Raw genomic sequence first — 23,731 nt, 5'->3', positions numbered from 1 at the left:
TGGGTAACGCCGTGCTCACCCTGAGCTAGAAGCGGAGGCTGCCGCCCGTGCATATATACCAGCGGCGGGGTGGGTTGGTGCGTCCGGGGGAAGCTCACCGCCGAGGCCACGCACTGGGTGCGCGTCACCCCGGCCCCGCCTCGGGGAAGGTCTGAGAGAAGGGCCGCCCGCGGCTCTAGCAGAGCCCTGCCCGCGATGGGCGGGTGAGCCACCAGAAAGGGGGGGCGCCGGGAGGGCCGGCCTGGGCAGGAGAAGCCGAGCAGGGTCCGAGGCGGGTCCTTGCCCCCCCATGGAACCCCCGGTGGATGCTCATGGCCCCGCGGTGCTTTGAGACAGACTCACGGCCGGCGATTGCTGAGTCCAATGGGTGAGGTGGGGCATCGCCCTATAACCCAATTCAGACTACTCTCCTCCGGACACCCTTTTTTTCTGCCCCACATGCCTTTTAACTCACCCAACACACTGATGGCAGAGCCTGGGCAAACAACCAGATGCTGGCCCATCCCATGCAACACAGAGAGCCTCTCGATAGCTCAAACACCTCCACAGACATGTCAGAGTGCCAATGTCAAAAATGCTCCTCACGTCAGAAAAGAGGTTGCTATTACCATCCTTCTCTAAGGAAAGGGACCACCTTTCAGCCCCCTGACAGCCAGCTTGAGTCCCAGGCAGCTTTGCAGGGTATCCCTGCCACAAGCTTCAGAAACAGACAGGCTCCCATCAGCCATCAACCCCTTACCCACCCTGTGAGCATGGATGGGAGCTGGTAAGGTTTCAGCAAGGGCTCACCTGCCTGTTTCCTCTCCCAACTTTGCAGCAAGCATTACCATCACTAGCAACCACACAAATGCAGGGACAGGAGACACCTGAGGTTACCTCTTCCATCTGCCAATGCACAAGAAAATCCTGTGTGCCCGTGTTTGTCTGATTTGCACTTGCAGATCTCCAAGGGAAAGATTTCACAGCCTCCCAGGACTGTCCTGATGCTTAACATCCTTACAGCTAAAGGGGTTTTTCTCTGTATCTACGTGAAATCTTCCCTGCTGCAAATTAAGCCTCCCTATTGCTGCTCCCGTGGAAGCTGTGGGGACAGTCAGGCACCACCCCCTGAGAAACAGCCTCCTGCATGCCAGAGGGCTGTCATCACATTCCCCATCCTCCCCCAGCAGATCTTGCCTATAAAAAACAACCTCATGGCCTCTTCGGAGGTCATTTTTCCCTCAGTCTTTTACCACCCCTGCTCTTCTCTTCTACGCTTGCTCCAATTTGGCCCTGTCTCCCAGTGCAGCATCCCAGCTGGGCCACTGTGCCCAGCCAAGACCCGCTTCAAAAATAATCACAAACACCATTTTGGTTCACAATGGTCACTGCTGTTGATTTCTGCCTCACAGCGGGTTGGGGTAGCGCCACTGGGAAAGCAGCCTGGGTTGGGTGGGTCGAGAGGCAGTGATGAGCTGGGAAGAGAGAGATACGGTGTTAGGGAGGGGTGTACCCGAAAGTGTGGAGCTGCTGTCCTCAGGATGTAGCTACCAGCATCACCCCCCCCCCCCCCCCTTTCTCTTCTCCATCACACACCTCCCTATCACTGTCCTCCCCCAGTTCATTGTCTTATAAGTCAAACACTTACGCAGGGCTGGTTGTGTCGTGTCATGTCGTCTTTCCCCATCCCCGTCCGTCCCGTCCTGTCCCCCCGCATCCCCATCCCCATTGCAGACTGCTTTCAATCTGCATCATCCAAGAAGCCAGGAGTCACCCTCAACCCTATCCAGCAACACCTTGGAAGGATGCTCTCACCTGGGAGACCTGGAGAGGGTTGAACAGGGGGACTGCCCCCACTGGTGGTGGATGTTCATGGAACCCGGTCTGGAAAGGGTGAAGGAAAAGAAAATTAACAGACAGAGGTGTCCTGGACACCTCTTTCCCTCCTCCCTAACACACACAAATACCTCTTTCTTCTCCTCACCTGCTCTCCTGCTGATTCCCGTGATCCTTTCATCTCAATGGACAGCGGAGTAACAGCAAAAGCATTTTCACCTTGCAACCCTGCTGGGGCATGCAACAATTACAATACTTAAGAAGAGCAGCTTCCAAAACGCGGACAGGGACAGGGACAAGGGGACCCATGTGGCATTTACCAGGGTTTCTGGAGGGAGGCTGAGCCGAAGGGGCTGTCCAAGCTGCAAGAGGGGTGTCGGATGGGAATGGTGATGTCTGTTCCTGAAACCACATCCACCCATGTAAAGCAGAAGTTCCTTGCATGCTGAGAAGACTTCTGCACCAGATACCACACCACATTTTCAGGGTACCACTCAGCAGGATGGGGTACCCCAAGGGCTACAGGCAACCAAGCTAAGGAGGGGCTACAGGGTCAGGGCAAGCAACCCCTGTCACAGCCTGAGGAGAGGTGAAAATTAGGCAGGACACCAAGCCTGTGTACAGCGCAAGGGGCCATTAGTGTCCATGGGCCACATTCTGCTCCTCATCTCCTGTTGGTTTTGGAAGAATACCACAAAATCTTCTGCTCCGGGACTGCAGTCAGGGATGTCACCCTGAGGACTCAGCCAGAACTGGGATAACCGTGCATGGCTGCTTCCCCCTCTCTACTGTGCTTCCAATTAAAGAGGTTTTCCTTCCCTTCAGCTCCTAAACCCTGCCCAAGCCATGCCTCTCGCAGCTGCTGCTTTCTGCTCCAGCGGAGGGCAAGCGATCTCCACAGAGTTTGCCAAGTGCTCAGAGGACTTCCCGGATCAGAAAGGTTTTATAAATTTACAATTATTATTAACCAAGGATTGACTTCCAGGCTAAAAGGGCTCCTGGTCCTGCTCTGTTCCCACATAGAGCAGCTATGGCCATGAAGAGCAGTGCGATGGCACAGCCCAGCCACCTGCACAAGGACTAAGTGGGTAATGGTGGAGCCTTGTCACCCATCGTCATGGCTGTACCCTGTTACTTAGGGACTGCACAGCCTTTTGTCTCCTACCTGCAGTTCCAGTGTGGGGGAGTCTGGTGGATTCTCAGACACATCTCTGGGAGAGGTTTCCTTGGTGGGCTTCGACCGAAACCAGCCAAACCACCTGAACCCAGAGTTCTGGGAAATGGAGGTAGTCACAAAGGAGAACAGTGGAAATGGATGAAAAGGGGAGGATGCCATGGCCACCCAGGTACCTGCCAGTAGTAGGCTCTATTCTACCAGAGGCAGGGCAGACACCAAGCATCAGAGGCAGACAAGCCCAGAGCATGAGGCTTCACATCAGCTCTGGCATGCTCACCTTGTCCTCATCCAGCTTCAGTGCCTCTGCTGATGCCAGCTCTTCAGCAGTGCCGTCAGCCACGCTCTCTGAGGAAGGCCGGCTGTCATCTTCCAAGGAAACAGTGGAGCTCTCTGAGACAGTCCGAGCCTTTAACCCCTCCTGGCATTGGAGACGCAGCTGCCATATGGTGTTCCCAGAGGAGCCGCCCCAAAGCACTATTAGAGTGCTGCCAGGATCCCACCATGCCAGACTTAGATAGCATCCCTAGGGACCTCTGCATCCCTTACACGGCAGATGGGGAGAAGCAGCACCCACAGCAGGCAGGAGGCAGGAGGTAGGAGGCTGCGGAGGACTACCCTAATCCATCAGGCAACACAGCTGGCACCATGATGGGGAGTTTTGAGAGTTAAGTGAGTGGAAGGATAAGCCACTAAGTCCCAAATCCCCCCCCAGAGTTCCCAGTGGGATGGTCTTCCTGATTCCTCTGACTCACCTGCTCTTTTGGGAGGGATGGATGACCCCCCTCAGGGGACAACAGGGCACCCCAGGGCTCCCCAGCCTCTCCTGTGGAACAGATGGAAGGACACAGTCAGAGCTTAACCAGAAGAGCTCCTGCCATGTCTATCAGAGGCATTTTCAGTGCTGTAATCATCCCACCCTAGAACAAGGTTGCATGGCCAAGATGCTCCCGCTGGCCAGGAGATGTAAAAGGCCTTTCTGGTCCCTGTCAGCCCCAGGGAGGAAGTCACAAGGGTGCACCAATGCATCTCAAACCTGCTTGCTTGCGCTGCTGGATGCAAAGCTGGTTTTCCATCCAGCAGGGCAGCAGCAGCACTGCCAACAACCCACAGGTGTCCTCCTTCCTGCTTTGGGCAAAATGTCCTAAAAATGAAGGCGCACCTGCCCAGGGTGGCCAGCACTGCTGGACTTGGTTTGCATGCACAGCGCTGGGGCAAGCATGGCTTGCCATCTGAGACAAGGTTGGAAGGAAATGAGGTGCTGGGAGAAGGCAGTGCTAGCAGGGAGCAGCAGCTGAAGTGACACACGTGCCATAAGGGATCACACATCCCTGAGGGACACACCATCCCTCTGCTGCTAACTGGGGCAGGCATTTGTGCAGAGAAACAAGGCTGGAGCACTTACCTGCTGGTGGCAGTGCCTGTAGAGGGGGCTCAGCAAAAACCGCTCCCAGAGGGGTGGCTGTCCCTGGGTCAAGCACTGGGGGCTGCAGCTCCTGCCCAGTGCTGAGCAGTGGTGATGCTGTGTCCTGAACAGGTGCCAAAGTGCAGAGGGACACATCCTCTTGGGAGCTGGATCCTTGGGGTGGCACAGGCTGGTACTGGTCATGCTGGTAGCCTTCGCTCTGGGGAAGCTCATGGCCAGGCTCTTCATCTGCAAAAAGTGTTTACTCCAGAGTTTATAATGTCACTGGGTCATTGCACAGAATTCTTCCCTTGTAGTTTATACATCAGCGGGAGTCAGGGAGGTGAGGAGGGACCACGGGGACCATAAGAGGGTGAGGGACGAGGTAGGGCACAGCACAGCAGCAGGGACCCTTCAGAGGCTTCAGGTAAGATGGGCTGTGAAAGACGAGGTTGGGGCGGAGAGCTGCGACCTCCTGGGAACATGCCTGAGGCTGCAAATGAACTTAGAAGGGGAATGTTATGGAAGCAAAGAAACTAAGCACAAGCAGCGTGTGCCAGAACTTCAAAGGGCCTCCAAGCCTTTTTGTCCACTCCTGCTGCACACCCAAGGTAGAAAAGAAAATTCATCAGGAAGCCTTCATTCCTGCTCCACAGGAGCAACCACGGATGAGTTCCTTGCTTTGGGCAGATTTATTCAGAGTTGGGTTGGTTGGGGGTTTTTTGTTTGAAAGGTAGGTTGAGCAAGTGGGACTTGTTTTATTTAACACACACATTACTCTGCCTGGTGGTAGTCATAGTGCAGGCAGCACACTGCTGTTGATCCCAGGTTTGTGTCCTGCTTGTTCCAGCTCTGCAGCCTCCAGCCAGGAACCGGCTGGGCACTGCAAAGTTTCTCTTTTAGCACCATGGAATATGGCCAGGCAGGACCCAGATCCCGTAGGTCTGAGCCTGGAGACAGACTAATGACACCTCTTGGATGTGGTGCTATAAAACCCTTTGCTTTGCCTGCCAGCATTGCCTCCAGCCTGCTCAGGATTGGCTTCACATCCGTGAGCTGCTCCCTCACAGCCTGGAGATGCTCAAGATCCACAGGGAGGAGGATGGATGCTCAACTGCACACTACGTGGCAAGCTCAGCCAGAGAAAGTCAGAGGCTGTAAGGATGGATGGGGAGGTTACTGTGACCACACAGATCTCAGCTTGGCACCTTGTTTTGAGCTTTGTCTTTCCAAGGTGGATGAATTCAGTACCAAGTCAGCTTTCTCTGCATTCAGAGGTGCCTCTGGATTCAGACGGTGCCTCTGGATGGCCTTCTCAATGAACAAAGGGACAAAACATTGGGAGAGCAAGCTGCAGAGACCACATAGAGCAGATCTGGTCCCTCAGAGAAGCCATCCCATCATATCTGTGACTTTTTTCCAGGGAAGGATAATCATAGCCTCAGCCTTTGATAGCAGCAGAAGGCAATCAGGATTGATGATTCCTTTTACTGCCTGGGAGAGCTCTTTGAAGAGGAATCTGGGAGCAGCAGGGAAAGCTGATAGGAAGAAGTGGTTTGGGGGATTTTTGTCATGTTTTATCCTGTCTGCAACAGCCTTTCTTCACCCACTGGTGCCAGTGTTCCCAGCAGAAAGCTGTATCTGAGCAGCAGTGAGGAGCAGTGGGGCTATGATGGGGAGTCCTGCTGATAGAAGTGACTGTGAAGCAACACTGACAGGTCACCAGCCCCTGAACTTCTCCTTGATGGGACAACCCATGGATGTGCTGCCTGCCCAGCTAGGAAAGGAAAGCTCTCCAGCCCTTTCCTTGATAGTCACCCAGGGGAAGCTCATGTCCTTGATCTTGATGGCTCTTGACCCTCTGGGTGGACTGTGGTTGGGGTGGACTCTTGGGGTCAACCAAGAGGCAAGGCAAAGGGATGAAAATGGAAGGGGAAGCGCAGCAGCTTCACCAACAGGCATGCTGCAGCCCAATACACATAAGGACAAGCTCCTTCCCAAATCTTTCACTCTGCAAGTGTGAAATCCCCTTAGTTCAGCTCCAATTTGCAGCCTCAGAGGACTGCCTGGGAACAAGGCTGCCTCCCCCGGGGCTCAGCCAGCAGGCACATGGTGAATGCTGCCCACCTCCAGCCCCCCTTCTCCTCTCATGGCACCAGCAGGGACTCCTGAAGCTGCAGGAATCAGGCCAAATTACGCAGACTTTGTATGGAGGGCACACACATCAACCCCTCTATTTGCAGCCCATCCCTGGCAGCCCCACACTGCAAGGATGCATCCAGGCAGGAGCCAAATTTGGAGTCCTGGGGAGATGTAAGGAGGAAGGAGTAGCTGCTGAGAAATGCTCCAGGGAGCAGGGAGCTGCCTCCCAGGCCATGGTAGCACAGCTCCACATACACAGAAGCACAGTGTGGTGACTGCAACCTGCTGCTTCATTTTCTCTACCTGCCATAATTGCAGCAGCACAGGAGAGGCCTGGCTGAGTGGGTGACACATCCAGTGGGAGGTCATCTTCCACCTGCAAGGAGTCAGAGGGAAAACATGATAAAACAGATAGAAAAAAAACTGGCACAGATCAGACTAAGGAAACCACAAAGTCAGTATAAAGGAAAGCATGATGGTTGTGGGTCTGGGGCTTATGATCCACCCCAGGCTGCAGGAGCCCAGGTTACAGGTGAGACCCATACCAGCATGGTCACAGATCTTTCCCAACAAGTGAAGGGGGCTGCACTGCTACCCTGCTGAGAGCCGGCAGGAGAGAAACTGGAGACAGAAAAGGGCACAGAACCAAAAGCAAACAAGAAACCTGAACCAAGAGCATTAATCCAAGAACCAGACCAAAAAACACACCTGCAAGGTGGTGCCCCACCAGTGTCATCTGCAACATCCTCACTACAAGGATCTCGTCATTCACCCACCAGCCCAACTGCCCTTCCTGAGCCAAGAAAAGGTGTGCTTTGCCCCATGAAAACTCTGCAGCCCCCACTGCCCACACCCTCAGGTGCTGCAACCCCCTGGTCCTGCTGAAGTTGCAGGTCCCACAGCAGAGGCCACATCTCTGAGCTCACAAGCCAAGGAGAAAAGCACCTGGGCAGCAACAGACATCAAACTCCCACACCCATCCCCTTGATTCAGGGCCGAGGAGGAGGATGCTCCTGCAGACAAGCTACAACACAGACTGGCTGCCCCACAGCATCCCCGCTCCTCCTTACCTCCCACTCCCGGCAGCAGTCTCGGAGATGTACCAGCCAGTCAGGCTCCAGCATCTGGTCCTGCTCTGGCATCTCCAGGAGCAGAGGGTCAGAGAGCTTCAGCCGCTCGGCCAGCTGCAGAGCCAGGAAGGCAATGACACCCGTCACGCATTTCAGCTCCACAGGGAAGAGACCAACCCTTGCAGCAATTGCACATGGTTGAGCACACAGGCCAGGGGGAAAACAGCACCAGAGCCACACTTCATAATATGGGGGTAAAAGTAACACTAGCCTCTTGTGCAAGATTTATTCCCTCTCCCACATTGCTACAGAGGGCTGCTGTAGCAGATAAACCTCCCAGCAGGGCTACCTCAGACACCTCCACAAAGATGTCAGAATGCCAAAGATGCACTTCACATCACCTCATAGAGGCAGGTTACTGTTACCATCCTTTTCTCCTCCAGGGAAAGGGACCACCTTTCAGCCCCCTGACAGCCAGCTTGAGTCCCAGGCAGCTTTGCAGGGTATCCCTGCCACAAGCTTCAGAAACAGACAGGCTCCCATCAGCCATCAACCCCTTACCCACCCTGTGAGCATGGATGGGAGCTGGTAAGGTTTCAGCAAGGGCTCACCTGCCTGTTTCCTCTCCCAACTTTGCAGCAAGCATTACCATCACTAGCAACCACACAAATGCAGGGACAGGAGACACCTGAGGTTACCTCATCCATCTGCCAATGCACAAGAAAATCCCGTGTGCCCGTGTTTGTCTGATTTGCACTTGCGGATCTCCAAGGGGAAGATTTCACAGCCTCCCAGGACTGTCCTGATGCTTAACATCCTTACAGCTAAAGGGGTTTTTCTCGGTATCTATGTGAAATCTTCCCTGCTGCAAATTAAGCCTCCCTATTGCTGCTCCCGTGGAAGCTGTGGGGACAGTCAGGCACCACCCCCTGAGAAACAGCCTCCTGCGTGCCAGAGGGCTGTCATCACATTCCCCATCCTCCCCCAGCAGATCTTGCCTATAAAAAACAACCTCATGGCCTCTTCAGAGGTCATTTTTCCCTCAGTCTTTTACCACCCCTGCTCTTCTCTTCTATGCTTGCTCCAATTTGGCCCTGTCTCCCAGTGCAGCATCCCAGCTGGGCCACTGTGCCCAGCCAAGACCCCTGAGACCTGAGCTTGGGGGGATTATCACATTGGTGTCTCACACATGCCGTTCTTGTTCTCATAGCCCAAAACAACATTATAACATTGGGCTTGTTTCTTTTTTTGCAACAGCATCCTGTTATGTTGCTGCTCAGTATTTTTTCCATGCTCCGCTATCTCCCCCAGGTTCCTCTCTGCAGTATTGCTGCTGCATGTTTAATTTCTCCGGCAAGAGAGGGGCCCGTGCTGCCTTGGCTTCAGCCCTCCCAATGACATGGGGCTCCAGCAGCTATTGTCAACGCAGCAAGAAGCTCTTCTGGCGTGACCCATCCCACCAGCCCAGGGTGAAATGGAGGGCTCCCTGCAGAGCTAAATCCCAGTCTGCAGAAATTGCTTAGATAAGGATGCAGTTTAAGACAGCTGGATGAGGGGATATGACACTTAAAGCATTGCTCTTCATCTGAGCCTTTACTGAATTTTCTCTTACTGGTATCGACCCACTTCTTTGGTGTTTATCAAGCTCCCTCACACTCATTTACCTTCTGTGCTTCTATGATTTAAGGCAGGCACATGTTCCTATTCCCAAAGTTTTTAAAACAAAGTCCAAACCAGCACAAAACACTTCCCAGTTCCAGGAGGTTCCAGCAAGACATGACCCACGCAGCCAGAGCCCGGCTTGAGACAGAGACTGGCCACAGAAAACAGAGTAACCCAGCGCACAGCCAGGAGCTTGCACTATCTAGAGACCCACTGTCCCATCTCCTTGCAAACACACATGCATTCATCCTAAATCAATTGCAGGAAAGAGGAAATTATAAGCATGATTACTCCTAAACGGGGGGAATGTTTAATCCAAAAGCTAATGTGCACTTTGATCCAATATTAATGAACCAGCACCTGGTTGTATATCGTCCCCAGCTTCAAAAGAGGGGAAGTCTTAATCAAACACTAATGTGTATCATAATTTGTAACACAGTCTAAAACATCAAAGACAAGAGCATCCACGAATGCACTAGTTTTTCAGATGAAAGTGTTTTCTCCCAAGAGAAGCATTATCCCCAGCAGAACAGCAGATCCGAGAGGCTGTTAGGCAGTAAATAGGTTTCAGTGATAAGGGGGCTGTGTGAGGCAAGCTTTGGGTGATTTCTGCAGCACCTGCTTCAGAAGGGCATCCTTGCTGCCCCTTATCTCACAGCACCATGGCTTTTGTCCCCTTCCTGACAGAGGAAGGCTCCAAGCAGCCTCAGCACTGCCTCATCTCCTGAGAGCCCAGCCTCCTCAGGGAAAGCTGGGACACTTTGCTTCACCCCTCCCTGCCTCAGCACCCTGCTCATGAAGCGGAAGAGCTGGGCTCAGTGCTACAAGCTGGGACATGCTTCTGTTCACTGTGAACCCAAAAGAGCCCCTGGCAGGTAAATGGAATTGTGGGATGATGCTGGAGGGGAAATGTGAAGCACTCACACTTCAGCTTCTCAAGTCTGTGCCATTTATAAGTTCAAAAAGCCTCTACAGAATACAAAGCTTCCTTTGCTTCCAAATAACTCTGCTCCTACTTGGCAGTCAACACAATTCCTTTGTTTCTATCCCAGATCCATAGGTATGAGAGACACCATGGAGGTGTTGGCCTTGCTGTGTTCCATACACAGCAAACCCAGGGGGGCTGCTCAGAGCTGCCAAGCACCCCCAACCATGAGAAACTCCAAGGATGCTTCCCACCATACCAGGTCCTGAATATGTATCTGCCAAGAATGCAGAGGGGTACAAGGCTCACCTTCATCACTTGCTGGGCCAGGACAGGGTGGCTGGATGGATCCTGGCTTAGGAGCACGGTGGCAATCTGCTCACAGTATTGCAGGGCCTGGGCTGGGAGTCCATAGTCAACCAAGAGAGAGGCATAGAGGAGCTTGTACACCTTGCGAGAGGGAAACAGAAAGGATATATGAGGGTAGGGGATGCTCACAGGCATGGGCACCCTCTGCCATGGCACATCGTCTCAGCATGACTCAGCATCACAGTTCTCATCACCCAGAAGTCATCTGCAACTTGACATCCCCATGGGGCCATCCAGCCTCATCCAGCTCCCCAGAGCACAGCACTCTCACAAGCCAAGCCCAGCCCAGCCCAGAGCCAGAAAACCGGCAATGGGGGAAAGACTCTTTAACTCACCCAATCTGTGCAGTGCCTGAGATAGCAGCAGACTTATTTGCAATACGAAAAGCCTATCCATTACCCCAGAGAGCAGGAAAGCAACCAGACCTGAGCAAGCACTGATCAAATACACCATGACCCAAATTCTGGAGGAACCCCTTGGCCAGGGCACCAGCAAGGAGACAAGCCTTGAAAAGCAGCCTGAATCCCTGGCTTCAGAGGGATGGATGCATTTCTGGGGGCAGATCTGAGCTGCTGCACCAGATGTGTTTGTGAATCTCCACTACCTGGAAGGGGAGCAGGAAGGATTCAGGCTGCCGTAGCCGCTGGCAGTACTCAAAGATTTCTGTCTGCTGGATGGCCTCCATTCTGGCAAACTGGGCAAACCCCTGGCTGCAGAGGAGAGAGACAGGTTCAACAAGCAGGAGCAGAGCTCTCTTCCCAGGCAGCCCCACAAACACATTCACAGCTCCTGCATTTGTGCCACCCTGCAGCTGGAGAAGCCCAGAGCAAAGTTCACATTAAGAGCAGTAAACCCACAAACAGGGATTGTTTTTGCATAAAAGTGAGATCCCGGGGATAAGCAGAAGGTGGGATATGTCCCTCGGGTCAAAGCGCTGCCTCCTGGCTCACTCACCGGTGGCTGCTGCCCAGCAGAACCATGCGCTCTGCCTTCACCCCGAAGTAACCAAAGGGGATATCTGCCATCAGGTAGCAGAAATGAGCTGCTTCAACTGATCCCTTGCCAGCTGGATGGGAGATAAAAAGACGAACACTTAGTCCTAAGAGGTCACCTTGTGGTCAGCACTGCTTTCAGGCCCCCAAGCCCACTGAAAACCCAATCCTGATCACCCCACTTTTCTTCCCTGTTCAGACAGAACTGGATCCCTTCCTTCTCCCTGCTTTTCATCTGTATTCTCCAGCTGCTGGTTTCTGCACCGAGGAGGAGTTTCATTTCAGTGGCAGAACCAGGGGAGCCTGACCAGGCACCATCTTCAGCTTCAACTCTGTAGGGCATCATTATTAGCATGAAACCCTTGAGAGTTCCCACCACCAGGAGTACATCTCAGTCCCTGCAGTTACAGGTGCCCTCCCCAGATCCAGCAATTCCAGTCACCTCCAAAAGAGCAGATAATGGATATACCTGAGCCTGACCTATCTGCCAGCACAAAGGGCAGTGGGATCCATCAACACCCCATCCCTGATACTGCACAGGTACAGGCACGCACACCCTAACCCTAACCCTAACCCTCTTGGCACCAATGCACATCCATGCCAGCATGGACATGCACAGCAACGTTGCAGGTGCCCACCCACTATCACAAGGCAGCAGGAACATAACTGCTCACAACAGCCTGGGCTCACCCAAAGTGTCTCCCATGGTGACGATGGCTCGGTGGTTCAGCTCCGTGTCTCCAACCTTGTTGGACAACAGCACAGCCAGGTGAGGCCTCCAGTCTCCCCACGTGCCATCTCCGCAGCACTGAAGGGAAACAAGAGAGGAGCGAAGGTGAACGGAGATGGTCACCACAAGGTGGATGTCACAGGCAGGTCACGGCATAGGGTACACAGGGTACACAGGCTGGGGCCAGCCTTTTGCTCACAGACCAGCGCTGCCTGAGGGATTCTTCCTGACATGAGCTGGAAGAGGGTCTGCAGGGGGTCATTGGTGACCAGTGTGCTGGTGAACCTGTGAGGAGACAACAGAGATAGGGCTGCTGTGCTGGGACCCCAAACCCTCATTCACCTTCAAGGGCATGTCCCAAATGCGCCAGGAAAGCAGTGTCCTGAGAGGCTTCCTGGAGAGGGGGAAAGGATCAACAGCCCACCAAGCTGATTATCTACATTACCTTCAGAGCAGGCAAGTCCCCAGGGCAACACTGGATAAAACCTCCATATAAGGATTCAGTTTGCACAAGACAGAAAACGTCTGCTTAACTCTCCCTGAAGGGATCAACCCAATCCAGACTAAGTACATTAATTCCACCAGAAGACATTCATATGAGTGAGATGAACAGCTCAGACTAGGCTGGATCATGGTGAAGATGGCTCAGCTCTCCCTATCCCAATGGCTTTTATTAGAGCAGCAAGGGCAAAGCCAAAGACTCAGAATAAATCCACCCTACATCTCCAGGAAATGCCTTTCCTTCTGCTTTCCAGCTCCCACTTGGTTTCTCCCATCCATTAGGAAGCTCATCAGAATGGATGCCCTTTCCCCACTTTGCCCCCTCTGAAGTGGTCAACTGAAATCAGTGATGTTTTTAATTCAGTGCACTGAGGCTAAAGGTACCCAGAGGGATAACAGGTTTGGCAAAGTGAGTCACAGAGCATTGTACCTCACTTTAGCTTCTCCAACTTACCCAGAGAGCACCCAGCTGTAGGTCCGAGGGTCCATCTTGCTGGAGAGGAAGAGGGCATGTCCCCAAAGGTGGTTTCTCATGGCCCAGACTAGAGCATCCTGCAGACAAGGTAAAAACAAAAAAGGGATTGCACTAACTCTGCTCCCCTGCCTTCCCCTGCTGCTCACCCAGCTCAGAAAAGAGCTCCAATAACTGCTCTGCCTTTAACTAGTACCCTCCAAAAAACTCTTCTGAGTTCACAAAAGCCCCTTTATCTTTCTACCACAGCAAGAACTGGGACCTTCATAGCAGTATTGTCTTTACTGGATTTCCAGGTATGTGCTGCCTGTTAACTATCAGAGTCATCACTGATAGTGATACGTCCATCCCCCCTCTTTCTCCGTGGCCTTTGATACCCCTTGAGATCACATAGCTGCAACAAAACCCACAGTGCTGGTAAAAGTCTCTACATCTTGTCTTCATTTAAGGCCCCATCCCAATTTCCAATGGTAGGGAAATCACTGCCATAAGTCCTGTTGTACAAACACAACTTGAAGGGTTGATCCCACAACCACAAGGCACCAGCCTTCCCTTTAAAACCTGTCTGACAAGGCCAAAAGGACCAAGGAAAAAAGCCTTCTGTCCGGGATCCCACTCACCACTTACTTTCTTCCTGCCATAGTAGAGGAGCTTGGTGAACTTCTCCACTATCTGTGCCTGTGTCTCCACAACAGGAGGGATGTCCCCTGTGATGAGGTCCAGTGTCCCTGTCTGACGCGACATCCATTCGTCATCTGTCAGGCCTATCAGGTTTGCTGCAGGGTTTTGCCTCTTGTACTTCTGGCGCCTGCAGTCTTCCATCAGCAGCTCAGCTGTGTCTGAGCCCACCATGGACTGCAAAAGGGAAGGGGAGGAGTGAGACTGCCCCACAAGTAAAGGCTGATGGCACTTCCAGTCCGACACCCTTATATTTGTACCCTCATCCTAGGACATTTCCCTAACAAGACCAGCACTGGCCACCAGCACATGCTTTTGGAGGGCAAAAGATTCAGCACAACTAGCAAAACCTTCACAAGACTTGCTCTGAAGCCACAGATTAGATTGGATGGATTTAATTGGGCTAAGGGAATAATCCCCTTTCAAGCATAAGCACTGGCTCCTCAATGAAGGTAGCACCAGGCCTTCCCACAGCTCCTATAGCATTGGGTTGTTGGTAGTTCACAAGGATGAAAAGCAATCACAGAGAAGGGTTTGCTCCAACTATCCAGGCAGTATCAAACTGATTGACTGTACTATGGGATTGGGTGGGATTTAAGGTACATCCCCCCTAAAAATAGCAACCGGATCAAGAGGTATCTTGGGGGTATAACTTGTCTCACCTCTAAGATCAAAAGTGTCAGCCCCTTCCACAGGACACCTACCCCATTCTGCCGGCAGAGAAGGACCAGGAGTTTCCAGAGAAGACATGAATCTCTGCCTCTCTGTGTTGAGAGATCACAGCTTGTGGCTATCTTCTGCTGGCAAAATGTCATCACATCCACCTTGTGCAGATCTTCCCTATAGCAGCAAAGAGAGGCATCAACAGAAACCCAAGGCAGAGGCATCAACAGAAACCCAAGACATAGCAATCTAGGGCATGAGACTCAACATGTCCCCACGTTCACTAATGGGGTTGCCAAAGATTCAAAGTGACAGATGGAGATCTCCAGTGCCAATGACTACACACCACATTGGCCACGCAAAGCTCAAAAATGCTTAAATGCTATAATAATTATGACTCTGTAGACTTTTGTTTCAGGGACTCAGAGTGCATCTCAAACCCTCTCTCTGCCTTCCTGATATTTTCATCCATTCATCTACGAAGAACCTCAGTTTTGCTTTGCTGTGTTGCTGTTACAGCCATGGATGCTCAAGGCTGCAGGAGCAGGCACGCATATAGGCAGTATCTTTTATTTAACTGGCATAGTGTAGAGAGAAAGACACGCTTGTGACCATATAATCCCTTTGGGTATGAAACAGAAGCGAAACCTTTAAGCTATGTGCAAGCCAGACAGAACTGCTCTCTTACAATAAAATAAACAGACCATTGGAAAGAAAGGGTGGCTGAGATCAGCCAGGGTAGACAAACTGGGGATTGAAATGCTGATCCTGATTCAATCACACCAACATATCATGTACAGATTCCCCAAATCCCATTTGGCACAAACGGTAGCCTCTAGGTCTTGTACCCAGCTTCTGGGCATAAGCAGCTTTTTAGCTCAGTAAACAGCTTTCCTCCTTCTGCACAATCCTTTTCTCTCCCTTCTTTGGTTGAGTGGCCAGAAGACACACTGGTGTAACCAGTACGGTACAGAGACAACCTCATGCAACACACCATGATTCATCCCCAGGCTCACACTGGATGAAGATGCATGCTGAGTCTGCCCTTGCTGTGTTCAACAGTCCTGGGGGACAAAAACTTTAGGAAAAGCTAAATGACAGGCTGACCCAGAGCTTTAGACATCCAAAGAAATCTCCCAAAAATCAGTTTTCTGGGACATGAGTACAAAATAAGGTCAGACATACCACACTGAGCCCACACTCTGAATATTCAAAACCACCACCATCTCCCACAATAGAAACCAACCTACACCACAGCAAAGGGGCTGCGCTCCCAGTCTGAACCTAGTCTTGGTCTTTGCAGATATCTCAGTATCATGGCGACCTTAAAGCCTGCTTTGAGCTCCTGTCTCCTCACAAAGGAGAGATGCTCCCAGGCCAGCCATGACAGCACAGCCTGGAAGCCACAGCTCCTGGACTTGCCTATGCAGCATACCTGACCAGGGGCCCTGGGAAGGCCTGTAGTTCCTCCAGCTCTTTTGTACCATGAAGGACAACCTATAACACAAGAGCAAATTAAGCAGCTGGACTTCAGCAATCTGACCAGCCACAGCTGGGCTAGCTGAAAGTCAGTGCTTCAGCCAAGATTTAACAGTGATGGTGAACCCACTCTCTGTGCTGTTCTAAGATAACCCCAGAGCATAGACCCTAAACCATCACATGGACACCAGTGCTAAGGTCCAGGAAAAAAAATGCCTATTGGATGGAATCTGTCCGCTTTGGGAGGCAAAATATGAGACTGAGGGTATGGATATGGCTTCTGTATTGAAGCACCTCAGAAAGACGAGTAGAATTATCCTTCAAAGAGGTATGGACCACATCTGTACCTCACCGTGAACAGGTCACAGATGACAAGGGTTACAGAACTGAAAGAGCAGGATGCAGGACCCAAAGGCTGAAAGCAATGCTCAGGCACAGGCCGACACAGTGCAGGGCCTTCATGTGGGCTGGAGAAAAGATGACTGCAGGGGATGAGAAAGCTGCTAAGGAGGCTGTTTGGGTGAGAACAGTGTTTGCATCCCTCAAGGTGAATGGAGTCGCTCCAGCAAGGGGACAGAGGACAGTTTGGGGTGTCAGGCTGTGACATACCTCCAGGCTGTGTAGCTCAACAAGAGCTAGCTGCCCCTTGGCAGGGTGGTGGGGACACACCAGCATCAGCTGGCCTCCGGCTCCAAAGCACACCACCGTGTGTGGCACTGAGAACTTGAGGGGTACCACTGGGGCTGGGGTGGACACCAAGGGCCTCCCTGCAATGACACACAGGCCACTGTGAGTCCCCTCACCCTGACCCCACACCACCTCCACTATGAAGGACGTAACCAGGTCCCAACCTAGTCCCCCAACTTAAGTGACCCTCCACTGACTACCCCCTGCTAGAACTGTGCTCTAAAGCAGGAGGCATGCATGGCAGCTCCTGCACCTACCAGGTGTACCTACCACTGGACAATGGACCTGCCCTGCAGCCCTGAAGTCATGACTTGTGCCTGTACAACATCCTTCAGAAAAGGACCAAGCTACCTAATGCCAGCCATTTATTTCTTTGCTTCCCTGTTGTCAGAGGGGGTCAGGGCCCCATCACACCTCACCTGCTTGTGCCAGGCCCCAGGTCCCTGAAAGAGCAGGGTCATAGTGGTCAGCACCATCACGGATGTACTGGCTGAGCTCATAGCCGCTGGAGCTGAGTCCCGACTCGCGGTACTGCAGGAGCAGGCTGGGCTGGTCTGACGGCTGCAAGGGAAGGAGAAAACACAAACTTGGCTTAGAAACTGGGGACACGGCTGCTTTTCTGCTCCCAGAGCAGTGGGACAGGCTCTGCTGCTCCATGGAAGTGCCCAGCGGAGGAAGCACGGCACAGCCAGTTCCCATCTGAGCAGGTCACACCCTTCAGCATCTTAGGTTCATCATAGCACTTTCATCATAGCACATCATATTTTTATCACAACCAATGGCTTTTATAACAACTGACATGAGCCACCAATCTAGCCCAATAGCTTTCCTAGCCATAGCACAGGCTCCTCAAGACAGCCAGCAGATGGGGCTTGGGAACTCACGAAGTATTGCCCAGGAGCAAAACCACAGCAGCTCTGATTTGGCCTCTTCATTTACTCTTGGCAAAACAGTGATCAGGACATTAAGTGTGATGGAGCAGGACTTGGTGGACAGAGCCAGCAATGACACACAGCTTGAAGCTACCTGGGAAGGATGCAGAAGAGCATCCCACCAAGCCTGGATTTCTGTCCTGCTCTTGGACATGTGCAGGAGTGGTGTACAATGCCATGCCTGGTGGAGCAACAGCCCAGCATATGGAGAGTTCACAAATGCCAATAACCCATGATAATAATCCCCAGAGATTGTTAGACAAAGAGTGCAACATAGCAAAGCAGCCCTTTTCTCCTCAGCTTCTTTCCCAGCTGAAGGAGAGACACACGGATTGCTCCCAAAAATCCCTTTGAGATCCCCGAGTGCTTTGCCATCCACCCCTACCCATCTTGAGGTTACCTCTTGGGGCTGGCCACCAGCCTCCCCCAGATCACCGCTGGGGGTTTCCCCCCCTGCCCTCTCCTTTCTGGCAGCCAAGGTGTAGCTCTCGTCATAGGGGTCACAGGTCTGCTTCCTGCAGGCAGGCAAAAGGAGACACCCTGAAGGTCAGAGGGTGTGTGACCAGTCGCAGACCTGCTGATTTGGCAGCAGATCGTTGTGCCAGGAGATGCCCAGACTGCCCACCCTTACCTGTCTGACGCCAGGGAGCTTGCGGCCAGGTTGGGGTGGTAACCCCTGTAGTAGTGCTGGTCCTGGTAATTGGTACTCTTGCTGTAATGCTCCCTCGGTCTCAGGTCTAGAGAGGGAACCAAGATTTAGAGTTGCCCATCCAGAGCTGCAAGCCATAATGAAGTTGCAAAAGTAAAGTAATGAGTCAGGCAATTTGCCGTGCACACCCCATTTGCTTCCAAATTAGCCCAAGACATTGGAGGTATGATAAAGCCTCATACGCATTTGCCAACACAGCATGGATGTCCTTTCCTCTTTCCTCCCTTCCCTTTTCTTCAGCTCAGAAACTCCAGAAAGAGCAAAAATGAGGCCTTAAGACACCATGATCACAAAGCATCATGAGCACTGAGTTGAGCCTGGAACCAGGAATGACACAGGGTTTTAACCATGAAGATCAAGATCAAACACCCCCTTGAGTGCACCCAGTTCCTGCTCACATTTCCCAAACGTAAACTGAGGGCAGTGCTGCATGGGGAGAACAGCACCAATGACCTAGTAGCATGGGCAGAGGAAAGCCCTGGAGAGGTGCAAGCCCTGGAAGAAGCATCCATTCTGGAGAAAGCATTGCCTCTTCTCCTGCAACAAGCTGCCTCCATCTGCGGGTCCAAAGGATAAGCCCCTACCTCTGTCACCCTGCCAGGCCACTGGCTGCCACTGGTAGCTTTGGTAGGTGCAATCATCCCCATAGCTGGCTGATGGGTACTGCCAGTGGGGGTCTTCATATCCTTGCCTGAAACACAACACAGCATACTTACTGAGAAAGAAAGGGCACCACTGCAGGCTCTAGAAAACATTTAGGATTAGAATGAGACTTTTGGAGGCAGAAAATGTGATGGAAATACAGCAAGGTACACTGCCCAGGTACCTTGATCAGCAGCAGAGACTGGCCCAGCATCCTTCCTGGAAGGAGCAGCAGAAGGTTTAGATACTCTCCCATCCCGCTCCATAAGAAAGCTGTGCACTGCAGCTTCAGGTGATGCCCACTTTCAGCTCAATGGTGTGGACTTGTCATGGAGATCAGCTCTCACCCATATTTTAGGAGACATCCCCCGAAAGAACCTTCTCTGCCAAGCTCTGCAGCCACCATGTCCATTGCACAGCCCAGCAGGACTCCCTTGGCACTGGAGCCCAGCTGAAGCCACTCAGCTCTCACATGCCTTAGGTCTTTCACAACTGACAGTGATCTGGTGAGCCTCATGCACCACCCCACTTCCCAGTGTGAGTATCATACGACCTCAGCGCAAAACCCTGCATATCCGCACCATAACTCTCTGCGGGCAATAACTCAGGCAAATCATCCCAAATTTGCTGGAGCACTCAAAGCCATTTCTCAGCACTGAGAGCATCATCTAACCCACATTTTATCCTTCCATCCTCCGCTGTTTCAGCAGCTGAGCTTGCAAGCTGCCTTTAGCTCCTATATACCATTTATATTTTTATTGTTCACCTTGTGCTTCGTAAAAATGAAATTTATTTAATCAAACCTTCAAGAAAAATGCACCTCGGGACTGAGATGAAGCCTGTAAAACTGCAACCACAGAAGTCACAGCTGTAGGCAGAAATCAGAGCTGCAGCTACTATCCAGGCTTAAATATAGAAGTCACCAGCTACTTAATAGTTGGACATCACCTATTTACACACTGCCTCCCCAAGGCTGCTCTCTATGCTACCTGTGCAGTTCCAAGGGCAGGACCCATATCACAAGCCCCCACATTTCAGCGGTGAAATGGCCACATCTCATTGTAAGAAGGTTTAGAACAGGAAGGGGGCTCAGCAGGAACATCACTGAGTTGTGCAGCTCTCACCTGGAGTAGGGCCTGCTGGGGTAGCTGCTTTCATAGCGCTCAGCCTGGGCAGCCAGCCTGCCAGCATCCCTGCGGGGCGGGTGGCCAGGGGGATGACCCCCATCCCAGGAGCCGGGCTGAGGCCGGGGCCCTGTGTGGAGACCCCCTCTCCTGGGCTGCAGTGGGGGGCCATGGTGTGCCTTTCCCCATGCCCCCCGGGCTGCCTGCCTTTCCCAGGGCTGGGGTGGCCGGGCAGGGGCCTGGGGGTCCATCACGATCTTGCCGGAGGGATCCTCTCCAATTTTTGGGGTGGAAGCAGAGGTTTGGTCCGAAATGTCTTTAGTGACCTGCAAGCAATGAAGCCACAGTGCAGCTGATAAACAGCTTTTCACTTCCCGCGTAGGTCCCCCCATGAAGCTCACCAGCTACTCTGCTTCTGGGAGCCTGCTGGAAACCCAGCATCCTTCCCAAAATTCCCAGAGGCAAGGAAAAGCCATCTCCACATCTGCCTAAACTTGATGTGCCCCTTGAACCACCAGGATGAAATGGTCTATTCTGAAAGCAAGAGGCATCCAGCTGTTCCCAGAGCTAGAGGTAGCACCATCATGCACCCCCAGCCAGCCCTTGCAAAGCACCACCACTCACAGCCTCCCCAAGGAAGTGAGAAATCAGCTTTACCTCTGTGACAAGGCAGTGAAACCCCACATTATGTGTGGCAGGGAAAGGGATATTGGCAAGACAAAAACAGGACAGGGAGAATTATTCTCACATAAATAAGTAGGAACAGAGGAAGGGAGAAATGGAGCTTTGTTCACGTGTGCTATGAGGTGGGGTGGAAACAGGGGTTTCCTTCTGCCTTTCAGCTCCAGCAAGAACATAAAAGTTCAAGAGGACACTAAATTCACTTATAATGGTCCCATGCAAACGAGGAAACCCTAATGACAACCCACGGCAATACACGGGTGAAGCCCCAGCTGCCAGGGAAGAATGCAACCCCTCAAGCTCCCCATGTGTCCTCTTGCAACATCGGCACACAAACCACCCCCACCACAAAGGCTCATAAACCTCCCCAATACAGGCAGAGGCCATCTGGACCACTTTGTCACCCCATCGCATTCAAAGTTTAAGGTACTTCAGGGTAATTTCAGGGCTGGGGAAGACACTCAGGTCTGAACAGAGGCAGCTGAGTTTTTACCCTTTTCGGGTGAAAGCAGGGTTAAATCCTTGCTCTAAACACCCCCATGCACAAGCATCCTGGCACCCATCATTTCGGTCCCACAGAGCCCCCCCCTAATTTCCAGCTAGGGGTTCCCACTGCTGTCCACCCCCGGCAGCAGCCAAACACACCTGATCGGGTGCCGCTGGGGCCCTCCTTCCGCTCCCCATGCACTGCTGCCAAAGTCCACTGCCACATGGGCTACGGGCAAAGGGCAGCCTGCACTCCTCCAGCACACACCGACCCACTGTCCCTGCTCCTGGGCCATTTGCACAGCTGTTTGCATCCCTAAGGGTCACCCTCCCCATAACTCGTGTCTCTCGTCACCCAGGAGATGGAGCACACAGCTCCCCCCAGCTCAAAAACACCCACATATTTCTCCTGTGTTTTTTAATGCCATAAGTATCCTCCTTTATATATCCTCACACTGCCTAAATTATAATAAAGGCTGCTGCCTGAGTTGTTGGTTTAATCCAAACTCAGCCACAGCTCGAGCAAATAACATCTGTCCCACTGGCCACTGCCTGGGGCAGAATTCAGGCAGCATGGAGCTGGAGCCCACCCCAGCAATGCCTCATCCAAGTCTTTATAATGCAATAATAATGGACTCACGCTACACGCAAAGAGGGATTCCTGCCTGGATACCCTCCCCCAACCTCCCCCAGGCACCTTAAAAACCAAAAAGAGGAGTAAATTACATCAAATGGCATCAGAAAGCTGCAGTAAAAGCTACATATAAGAGCCAGCATCTTCCACCTAGCAGCCTAGCAATATACCTTCTTCTCCCCCTTCTCCAGGGAAAACATGCATGGTTTCTAACCCCCAAAGCCTCCATTTGCTGCCTCCACTGAAGCCAGATTTCAGCCGTGGGGCAGCACAGAGGAACATGGGATGACCAGCAGAAAGAATGAGCTTTGTTTCCTCCCTCCTTTTTTCACACCCTGGCAGTCCCAGCTTTCCCTGGCCTTGCATGAGTGCCTTCAAATTACCTCCACCATGACACCGCAACACCGATTGATCTGGAATTCACAGGCGGGACTGTATTCTTTGCATTCCAGTGGAACCATCAGAAAACCCCTATTTTAATGATGTTAGAAGACTACATATATTATAGCTTCAGACCTTGAAATTTCCACCCTACTGGGAGAATAAGAAATTTCCCCTGGTGATCCTAAGAAATAAGCACTTGGTCTCTGCAGAATTCAAGGTTTCAGATAAAAAATACTCTTAGCACTCAGCTGCACTGAGGGCCAACTGGGAGGACCACAAACCAAGGAAGTGCTGTCTTGGTGCTGCCACGCTGCTTCAGCAGAATGGAATTAAGAATCTCCTGCTCGTTTCACAGCTGCCCTTCAAAACTTCAGGAGGCTTTGAACAAAGAGGTCTGTTATGGATGGGTCAGGTCTTCTGGGAAAGGTAGAATGATGCCTAGAGACCATGAGCACGCACTTTTTCAATCGACATGTGCATATCATGCTTCCACTTGACTGCTGGATCATAATGTTAGGTTTTTAGCCAAGAGGTGACTGCTGGGTGTTCCCAACCTGTTTTCTAGCAACCACACAAATTTATACTGGGAACCTGCAAGGGTTCAACCAGCATCACATGAAGAGGCTGAGAGCAGTCCCAGCTTGTTGGGCTTCTGTTGCCAGCCAGACCTGGGGGACTGTACCAATAGGACAAGGGGTAACGGGTTAAAAGTTAAACAGGGGAAGTTTAGATTGGATATAAGGAGGAAGCTCTTTACTGTAAGTGTGGTGAGGCACTGGAATGGGTTGCCCAGGGAGGTTGTGAATGCTCCATCCCTGGCGGTGTTCAAGGCCAGGTTGGACAGAGCCTTGGGTGATATGGTTTAGTGTGAGGTGTCCCTGCCCATGGCAGGGGGGTTGGAACTAGATGATCTTAAGGTCCTTTCTATCCCTGACTATTCTATAATTTAGTTTGCAAGGAAGACTCAGGAGCTTGACTTGCATGTGTTTGAGATGAGTGGAAACTCTGTACCAGTCCATGCTACTGAAAGGTATACAAGAAACACTACCCGCAAGCAACATCAAGTTTCAAGTAAAAGGGGCTTAAAATGGACAGCTGGGAAACACCAATTTAAAGCAAAAAGCAGAGACGTAAATGTGTTGGAAGAAGAGAGAGCCAGGGGAAAGCACTGGGAAATGAGAAGTGAAGGAAGAAAAAACAGAAATAAAAGGACCAGATGGGCTAAGAAGAGCGAAAGAAAATGGTAACCCTTTAACTACATCACTTCTAGCTGAGAAATTCCCATTTTCAAAGGATTCACAGCTTATTTGGGAATTCAGGCTCTGTGCCACAGGACTGCCATCAAGCTTACAGGACTCCTGTGAAGCAGGCAGCA

General features: G+C 52.0%; 1 protein-coding gene across 1 annotated transcript; it reads right to left on the bottom strand.

Annotated features, from left to right (window-relative positions):
- Window positions 1–1,348: 1,348 nt before the first annotated feature.
- Window positions 1,349–21,543, bottom strand: SEC16B (SEC16 homolog B, endoplasmic reticulum export factor). Its single transcript, XM_061345630.1, has 26 exons — window positions 21,498–21,543; window positions 20,172–20,497; window positions 18,990–19,096; window positions 18,328–18,433; window positions 18,097–18,211; window positions 17,184–17,325; window positions 16,687–16,844; window positions 16,034–16,095; window positions 14,640–14,775; window positions 13,885–14,112; window positions 13,240–13,337; window positions 12,488–12,569; window positions 12,245–12,362; window positions 11,517–11,628; window positions 11,167–11,272; window positions 10,503–10,643; window positions 7,607–7,720; window positions 6,840–6,912; window positions 4,395–4,643; window positions 3,745–3,815; window positions 3,270–3,410; window positions 2,981–3,088; window positions 2,136–2,217; window positions 1,964–2,046; window positions 1,795–1,863; window positions 1,349–1,454 (listed from the first exon to the last, which is right to left on the bottom strand). Exons 1-26 carry the CDS (start codon window positions 21,534–21,536, stop codon window positions 1,386–1,388), a joined length of 3,135 nt encoding a protein of 1,044 aa, XP_061201614.1. The 5' UTR covers window positions 21,537–21,543; the 3' UTR covers window positions 1,349–1,385.
- Between the last annotated feature and the right edge of the window lie 2,188 nt (window positions 21,544–23,731).

This window comes from Neopsephotus bourkii, unplaced genomic scaffold (assembly GCF_033783945.1).
Source record: "Neopsephotus bourkii isolate Nb327-2 ecotype Australia unplaced genomic scaffold, CSIRO-AGI_Nbou_v1 NB_234, whole genome shotgun sequence".
In the NCBI taxonomy this organism is placed as follows: domain Eukaryota; kingdom Metazoa; phylum Chordata; class Aves; order Psittaciformes; family Psittacidae; genus Neopsephotus; species Neopsephotus bourkii.
Note: the sequence above shows the minus strand (reverse complement) of the source record. Positions and strands in the feature narration are given on the sequence as shown.

Bases quoted from the DNA above. Each gene is read 5' to 3' on its own strand.
- SEC16B (XM_061345630.1), bottom strand. From the start codon at position 21,536: ATGGGGAGCGGAAGGAGGGCCCCAGCGGCACCCGATCAG. The intron at 19,097-20,171 runs GTGAGAGCTGCA...GTTGTGTTTCAG, and splicing joins CCCAGCAGGCCCTACTCCAG to GCAAGGATATGAAGACCCCC. The intron at 2,047-2,135 runs GTAAATGCCACA...TGCATGCCCCAG, and splicing joins GCCTCCCTCCAGAAACCCTG to CAGGGTTGCAAGGTGAAAAT.